We start from the raw sequence: 9304 nt of genomic DNA, 5'->3' as shown, positions 1-9304 counted from the left end.
GAGGCTTTAGGAGAAAACATTTTTCTTGATCAAAATATTTTGAGCAAAATTTTGTGTGTTTCTTAACTGTTGTACATTTGCTGCTCATTAAACAATGTCTTAAGGAGTTTTTTTTATATAAGAACATGCTATTCTTCTCTCTGTGACTCTTCATTCTAGTAAAAATCAAGCTGAACATGAAAAAAATACAGATTGCATAACTGTAGGAACATAAATCTGTCACAGTACAGGAGGACAAAAATGAATGCAAATTTTCTTGCTCCGCTAGTAGTAAAATATCAGAACAAATGTACAATTTAGACAGGTTTTCACGCCCTAATGGCTGCCCCTGAGAGATGTCAGTTCAGCAGACAAATTATGAACTGATTGAGCAAATGCAAGTACTGCCAATGTGTATCCAAAAAACTTTGGATTCCAGGAAACACCCAGTGGGGACCGAGCTTTCACAGGGAACACATCAATCTCTGACAGCACTTCCCCCGAGAGAAGCAATTTCCTCCTCCTTGTATTAATCCATGGTTAACATTAAAAACATCTTTCCTGGAAAAATACAGACTCCTAAATTCATGAAATTTGTCAATAAAATCTACCAGACAGTGGAGCATAAGTCACAGACAGCAACAGTAAGTACATGCAGACCACAGCCATTTCACACTGCTGAAAGTTGTTCCTGCCACGATAGCACATAGATGTGTCTATCTGGAGAAGATACATCATACCAAATCTTTAGCCTGGGACCAAATGCATTTTAACTGCTAAAGAGGCCATACTAGGCTTTGCACTTCATCTTATTAGCTGGGTGCAACACAGTATAGGCTCTAGCAAATGATATACCAGGATTTGGGCTGAAAAAAACTGAAAAAAAATGTTTGGATCTTCAGATTAAGGTCAGCTAAAAATGCCATCGTGGCATGTCATCACAACAGCTGAGTTACAAGGCACATAAGCACAGACACTGACTGCAGCACAGCAAACTCTTATTGTTTTGAAGAAATTGGTGTCATGGTTGCATTGCTACTTGGAAGCCAAGAACCCAGAAGGCCCTTCTGTTGGAAGAGAAGGAAATCAGCTATGTGGTTTGCCATTTCCACTCATGTGTATATGTTTGAAAGGGCAACAGGCCTCTAAGATAAACGATTTAAGTGCAATCACTTAAAAATACATTAGATACATCTGCTCAAAGGTTAATAACCACTAAGACAGCCTTTAATGCACTACAAGGGAAAGAATCTCATGCTTAAATGCATCATCAGGGACCTTTGGATTCCAGCTGCTGGAGATACTTAGCAGTTTGGTGGAAGACCATTGTTTTGTTGCGCTGGCTCTCTTCTGGCCGATCTGCTGAGGTTTGTCCTCTGCATCAAGCAGGGAGGAACAAAACCTCGTGCTCTTGGGTTTTGTCCTCAAACAGAATTGGATGTGGTTTCCCACAGCCTAGCCCACAGTGCCCAAAGAGAGTGCTGTGGTCAGTGGGAAATTCTGATTCTAGTGAGAAAGGAAGAGACTTGAATGATTTCCAAAACCCATTAAAACTCAGTGACTCTGCAAGTCCATCTTCCTTGCCCTACCCCCAGCAGTGTACTGACCACAAAAGCACCACAGTCTTCATGCTAACTGCTCCTCCCACCTCTCAAACTTCACACAGATCAGCAGCCACTGCCTCAACATCCACTGCCCCTTCAGTTGCCTTTCCTCCATAACCTATGTGCAGCTCCTGGGAAGATTTCCACTGCCATTCTCAGTGCCACTAGACAAGTTCCTGGGTCAGATGCACAGCCGCCATGTGGCATAACCCACCAGTATCCATAGAGCAGGCCACGTTTCTCATGTTGAAGGCCCCGCATTACACAACCCCTTCGTATGCCTCGTGTGCTCCAGATAGCGCATCAGGTAGGATGCCCAGAGCAAAGGAACCACAAACTGAAATTGGCTTTGGTGAATACTTGAAATATAGAAGCCAAAGGCTGAAATACGCCATTCTGGCTACTTGTGAGACTAGCAGCTTTCCTCTGTTCCAGAATCCTTCTGAAAAAAAAGAAGAAAAAAAAAAAAGAAAGAAAAGCATTAAATGTTACTGTAGCTCCATCTGCTTTGCCACAAAGCAGCAGAGAATTCCACTTGCTGAGCTGCACAGGCAGCTGAGCCTCTTGTTTGTTACGCAAAGCCCCAGCGTCCTCAATACATACATTTGTAGGAAACAGTTTTCAAATCTTTCACCTATTTCACTGACAGATTGTCCTAAACTTATTTATCAGATAAAGGACAGATTTTAAGTAGAGCAGAATTTAAACAAAAGAAATGGTTCAATCTCCTAACGAACAAACTGCTGCCAGATCCCCAGCTGGGGACTTGGATGCTGGAGGCAATAGGCCAAGCAGGGGGTGTCTCTCAACTATATTCTCTGCAAACATATGTGTTTCACAACCTTTTTTTTTTTTCCCCAGCAAGATCTCCAAGCAAAAAGATCTCTTTCACCACGCCCGCAGCCCTCTCTTAATGCTTCTCTGAGCACTGCCAGCTCCTGGTAGGGTTCTGCCTCCCTGAGGCTGCCCCAGCTCCCCGATCCACTGTACAACTCACCTCCACTAATTTGCATTTAACCATAGGTTTAACTGATGCAGTGTGACACTGTCACTGAGGGGACATTATCCCCTACTAATCATCTGTCATTCTTAATTATATGCCTACAAGTTAAAATTCTAATAAGTTGTGACAAAACTGTGCAACTGGAGAATTGCAGAGTAAGCAGTTTGCCAACTTGGAAAAAACACTGGATAGGATGCTGGGCTTCAGTAAGCCACACTGGACTTTCACCATGAGGAGAGAGCTCTTGAGAAGTTAAAAAGTGAGTGAAGCAGCATTATTAAATGCCCTTCAGACGTAAGGATAGCTGAAACACTCCACCAGTTCATCAGAGAGTCAATACTACATTCATAAACTGCAATTGTTTGCAACTTTTTACATCCTTACTAAACATTACAATTTAATATTTTTATGTGACAGAAGATTTGAATGGAAGTACTTAAAAAAAATATTTCACTTCACTATGCAATAAGTCTTAAGTATTTTGTCTTTTGTTTAACCATTAAATGAATTGTTCTTTCCTGGAAATCCTGGAAATCTATTAGTGGTAGAAATAAAAAAGAACTACAATTACATTTAATCAATCATTTGTTCCAACACCGTAACAACAGAAACTGACATGATTACCAGTCCCAGACTATTACGATAAATTAGTTTTGATAATTAAATAAAGAAATCCCATTTTCCATAGATGAATTATATCTAGGTCAGCATGAGAACACCCAGTGTTATAAAAAGATGCCATTAGCTCTCTATGTATAGAGGGAGGAAACAGAAAATTCACATTTGTAATGCCTCATTGAAAATACTCATGAACATTTAACTAGAAACAACATGATAAGCACAAGATGAACACCCTGCCATGAGCTAATGCCAAAATCTCAAAGGACGAGGTTCCTCCACAGACTGTGATTAAAATGAGGAAAGCACCACCACAAAACACCGTTGAGGCCAAATATTTAGCAAGACTCAATGAGGAAGCAAACATTTAGTGCAACAAGGAAACTCCAGAGCACCATGACCCAGAGCACACTCCCACCGCTAGCAGCTGAGCTGGTTGTATGAGGCCAGCTGGCTGATAGGAGGAATGAAGAAAGTCCAAAGAAACCTCAGCAGAGGCTTGTCCTCAAACAGTGCTTCTGAGAGGCCTCACTGAGGGCTACCCTCCCTCCCTTGAGGGCTGTTCTTAGCTGAGGCTTGCCAGAGCTGTGCCACAGCCACACATCCCATCGATCTTTATCCTGGCCAAGAGACCAATTCCCCAGCTTGCCCACAGGCCTGTCTCATCACTATAGACCTGCCTGGCAATCACAGAACAACCTGATCCTGGTCACTGCATCCAGGCCTGTCACTGACACACCGCAGAAGTAAAAGTGAAGGAGTTTAACCTCAGCATGTCCACTTCCAACAGGCTGCACTGCTTAGCTTTCAGCCTGCAGGTACAGCACACCTACAGCCACACACAGCTCACGTCCTGCAGCACCAGATGATAAAGCACCCTACCACCTCAAAACTCTTCACCCAGGCCATCTTTGGGAAAAGCAATGCATTCTGTCTCTCACTTACTGTAGTCCTTGCCCTGAATTTCCACTAATGCAGAAGTGTGAAGTGTGGTGTAACTGAATTATGTTTACCTGACAAAGTTAAACAAAAGTTAACAACCAGTAAAAGGTCTGTGCCATCCAAGACACAAAACAGAGGAATTGGTACATTCTTCAAGTGCTCTCACATACTTGTTTGCCATGAAAGAATCCTACTGCTTTTAAAATATAAAAGCCCCATTCTGTTTCATCTCAGAGGAGAAAAATCATGACTAGATATGACAGTTAGCTAAACTCAGACCTGCACAAGAAAAGAGATTTCAGACACCGCATATCATCTCCATCTGCAGGCAGGACATTTTTTTTAATAGAAAATAAGAATAAAATTTAAAAAAACCAACATTCTTATTGACTGTACTGTAGATACCTGTACAGAGTGTAAACTTCAATATTTCACCAGATATGTGAATAACTCTGGAGAAAGAATTATCAAGCACCTTCATTTCAACACATTTTTGAAATTTACAGTAAGAAATACCTGATTAAGTGTATGAGTAAAATGAATTAATAGTTTTAAAAAGTTACACCAAAATATCTTCAAAATGCTTACATTGTTATTTTATGATAAATGTACAATTAAAGAGGAAGACAGCACACAGTTAAGACTCAGAATTGGCTCTTTATGAAGCTTAACCGTAGCATCTGGAGGGGGAGTGAGGAAATAGGGATATCAATAGCTTACTGCTCTGATCACAATGTTGTGAAGTGTGCACTGACAGAAGCGGGCTTGCATGTGAGCTTGTTTTCCAATATACTGTATAGATGCTAAACCTCACTCCTGGTTTTGTATGACATTAAGAATATGCATTTTTGATTTTGCCTCTCAACTCCAGCTCATTGGTCATGTTGAAAATGTGCTTCAAATTTGCTTTGATTTTCAGCATAAACATAAACAGCATTTTGCTGTTACTCAGCAACGGCACAAAAAGGAGATATAATGCTTTTTACCTTTAAGCACCAAGACACAGCCAACCCTTCTGGAAATCAGATTTTTAACTGCCATGTTTCTTATGGTTTACCAAAAAATCATAATATGGTTTGCTAAAGAAGAAAGATGGCTACAGTAAAATTTGAAGATCATTTTCAGGCTTATAGAATCAGATATAGAAATATTATTTTGAAAGCTCTCAGGAAACAAATATGACTCTCTCTTTAAAAAACGAACACCTCCAAATGAATCAACGTCTATTCTTTGATGAACTATCAGCATCTGAGATCTAAATCTATAGTTTGTTTAGGGGATTTTAGGAAACTACTCAAGAATCTACATCAGACAGAAGAAAAATAAATCTCTCAAAATCCAGTAAAAACTTCAAACACAGCCATTAAGCAGTCCTGACTATAAAGAATCACATGCTGTGGGTATGGATCACATGAGGGTAGTGAATAATACCCTGACACCATGTGGATAAAGTACTTCCATTACAACAAGTCAAAAGTTGAGATTCAAGTTCTGAAGATTTAAAGACTAGTAGTGGGGATGAATGCAGTTAGGCATTAAATCTGTGATATTACCAGGTGTTCTCACCTACATCTATTCATCCTTGGGACCCTCTGGCTGCTCCTCAGCTAAAAATACAGCCTTCACATATGTGAAGGGCTAAACATGCCATTATGCAGATAACTGCTGTGTTCTTTCTGGTGCAACCCAGTCTCAGGATCACACCATCCTTTACTCCACTCTGTATTCAGTTAAGAAACACTTCCACCTAGCTCAACTCAGGTACCACTAAGGTCTCCATGTTTTTCTTTCAAAGCAAAAATATAATATTACAAGGATTAAGATGCAACCGGACCCAACCTGGCTGGCTCTGTCTTGCCTAACTGCTACAAAACAGTCATTGCCTGTATGTCTGCATATGCGCATTGTGGCTTGCAGTCAACAGCATGCAGCACTTATCTCTAGGGCCTGACTGTGTTGATAGAACTGAATTGTTTATGGCACATTCCCAAAAGGTGCCTGCTGCTTGAAAGCTTGTTTTAATGCTCAGTTTCTTTCTATACAATCCACTCCAACTGTGTTGTCAGGGCAGCGGCAAGAGCGGCCTTCTGGGGTAGCCAAGCAGAGGTGAGTACAACCACCATTATTCACTGTACAGAAGTTATGTCCTGAAAGAGAAGAGATGAAAAATGTTGAAGGAAAGCAAAAGCAAACCCAGAATAAAATCCAAATGCATGCACAAAATGTGCAGATTCACGATTACACCAGGGAAACAAACTGAGATTGAAAGAAAACAATGCTTTGGGAAGATCAAAGTTATCAGATCCCTGCTTCTGATATTCACCTCAAGGAAAGGTCCAGATATAAGGACAGAGCAGGAGAGGCAACATGAAAAAAATATGTTCAGAAATGTACTTCATAAACCAGCTGAGTGGTCACAAACATTAGAACGATAAGAGAGTAAGGAAATGCGAAATGCAACAAATGAGGACCAAATTCAAAATGGTACAGGACTTCACTCCCACCTACCCACTACAAAAACACTGAGGAAAGACTTGCAAAAACACAAAAAATAGGGGGTTTAGGGAGGAATGCATTAATATTGAGGGGTAAAATGGAAGATGAGGCAGTGCCCTGAGCAATGGATTTGAGGGGAAAGACACCAGTCAGAGAAAAACACTTGAAATAAGTAAGAAAAAAAATAATGTCAGGGTTCCTAAAATTACAAATACAATCTTTTAGTCAGAGCACACAGTGTTGTTTTGCTATACAGTGCCTATCGCAATGGAAATATTAATTATTAACTAGTAGTTAACATTATCAAGTTAACTAGTTAACCAACTAATTAATAAACTACTAGGAATAAAATATCTGATTTCTTAGTTAAGAAATTCATATTCATATTTTAATGCTCTGAACCAGACATGGAATTAAGTTTATACTGTATATATTGAATAACTTGAGCAGATACTCTCTTTAGGGCTTTTTTAGGCCTGAAGTTAAAACAGCACAATTATAAATCTAGCCATATAGTAATAATAAAAAAAGAGAACTCTTCTCATAACAGTAATTTGGAAAGAAGAACATAACTGCACAGTGGTATTGCTTCCCAAAGAGTAAACTGTTATTTCAAGGCTATCAACTTTCTCTCTTCTAAGTTTCACAGGGGTCTTTTCAATAATGTATCTGAAAAGCTCAGCATTCAACAGAGCAGAAAGATCAGTCCACCCACTCTGCCACCTGCTGTTTTCTGAACATTCCATTTTTAAAAACACTGGATCTCATTAAGAACATCTGGAAGACCGTTTTATTTCTATAGTTTGAAGTTAAAAACAAGTAAATAAGGCCCTAGCTGTAAGTATAGCATTCAATTTAGATATTGAGAAGATAGCAGCTTTTGCCATGTCAAACGATAGAGCAAGCCTCTTCTTCCCTCCCTATTCTGGTTGGATATGACAACTATAGAAATAAATTATATGTAATTTATACATTTCAGTCTTCAGAGAAATTAAGCAATAACCAAACCTTGACTAAACACCTATGTCAGGTGGCAGCCCTTCAGTGGGAGCTGTTACTAAGTTCATTTATGCTGCACAGCTGGAAAAACTTGAGGATCATCTGTATTACCTCCTGGGCACTGAGCAAAAGCTGTAGTGATTCCATAGAGACGGGAGCGCTTGTGAGGTTGGAAGTTATCATTTTCTACTGAAATCATGCGATCCACAGCTACAACAGCATCCCTGCCAAATACAAGAGAGAATATACAGAAGTGAAATTAATATAGAAGTACAAGACAAAACAAACAAAACAAAAAGAAGGAAGAAATCTATAATTGCTTCTTTTTCGCTATTAGGGAGTGATGTCTAAGGAAAAGTCCCCTAAGAGCTCAGCTTGTATAGACAACTCAAGTACACGTATCAGAGACCTCATCCTAGGCAGCAATGAGATTCAGCAGCAGGAAGCCAACTCAGTAATTTTGGAGGTACTTCCAACACATGTCCTTCTACAGGAACACATCTGTTAATGGTTTTGACGCATTTACATATTCTGCAATCCCATATCTTCTGTGACATAGGCAACACAGCTATTACACATAATGATTACAGACAATGTTGTATTCCAGGTGGAACCTCATATGTGAAAGGAATACAGTCAGTCTTAAGGATTTTTTTTTCCTAGAAACAAAAGGGCAGTAACTGACACAACTTCAGCAGTTTCCCATTTATCCAGAATAGCACTTCCCAGCTGTTAGGTTCTAGCCTGGGAATCCCTAGCCACATTAATAGCTCTTCCTGCTGCAAATGACAGGATTGTTTGTATACAAGTTTGCAGATAGAGACCACATAACCATTTACCTTCAGGAAAGACAGTTAAAAATACATGGACTGGATATTTTTCTGTAAATACATAGTGAACTCCAAAGTCTCAACTGTATTTCAGCGTTTTAGTTTACTTGCAATAAAGGAAGTATCATCAAGACAGTAAAAATGTCCTCTTATTTCTGGTTAAGTATTCAGATAACATCCAACATAAAAAGCCTTGAGTGACTAATTTCTGCCCTCTACAATGCAGCAAGTAAAGCCTTAAGGAAAACATGTTAACTCCCACTCATTTCCCAAAAATGTTCAGTGCTTTAAGCATTTTCTTAGAGGACAAACCACTATGCTAAGAAGAAAACTCAATTAACTGGCAACATCAGTAGGTCAACTCTACAGATTCACTCTGCCCTGTAACAGCTATTTCCAGAAATAGAGAAAGAAAAAAAAAAAAGGAACGTGTGACATGTCAGACATGAGAAATGCAGTATACACTTCACTTCCTACCAGGCAGAAGAAGAGAATAAAGCATTCCATAATTTCTTTAGCAGATAACATACCTTCTCCAGTCTGTGTAGTATAAATTCTTCCCATAGCTTGTAACACCAAAAGGATACTGTATTCCTTCAACAATCTTTCGTCGACCAAGCTGATTAGGGTTCATGCATTCCAGTCTCTTGGTACCTGAATGAAGTAAAACAATTCAGCTTGTTCAAAACAAAGACCAATAGAACTCTCATGAGGAAGAAAGGATAAGCATAAGCATGCAAGAACAGAGTAAAGCCTTCTGGAAGTCCTTCAGTCTGCTGCTCAGCCAAAGGCCTTCTCATGCCAAATCTCCAAATGTGTCAAAGACTGGATGG

General features: G+C 39.6%; 1 protein-coding gene across 1 annotated transcript in view; it reads right to left on the bottom strand.

The window, feature by feature from the left end:
* Window positions 4459-9304, bottom strand: part of NID1 (nidogen 1) — a 37916-nt gene continuing 33070 nt past the window's right edge. Inside the window, exons 18-20 of the mRNA XM_021392075.1 lie at window positions 9002-9125; window positions 7753-7865; window positions 4459-6293 (exon numbers count right to left, since the gene is read on the bottom strand). Coding sequence (XP_021247750.1) covers window positions 6172-6293; window positions 7753-7865; window positions 9002-9125 — 359 coding nt within the window. The 3' untranslated portion in view covers window positions 4459-6171. The remainder of the gene's footprint in view (window positions 6294-7752; window positions 7866-9001; window positions 9126-9304) is intronic.

The sequence above is a fragment of the Numida meleagris genome, chromosome 3 (genome assembly GCF_002078875.1).
Source record: "Numida meleagris isolate 19003 breed g44 Domestic line chromosome 3, NumMel1.0, whole genome shotgun sequence".
In the NCBI taxonomy this organism is placed as follows: domain Eukaryota; kingdom Metazoa; phylum Chordata; class Aves; order Galliformes; family Numididae; genus Numida; species Numida meleagris.
This window is presented reverse-complemented; position numbering and strand designations above follow the sequence as displayed.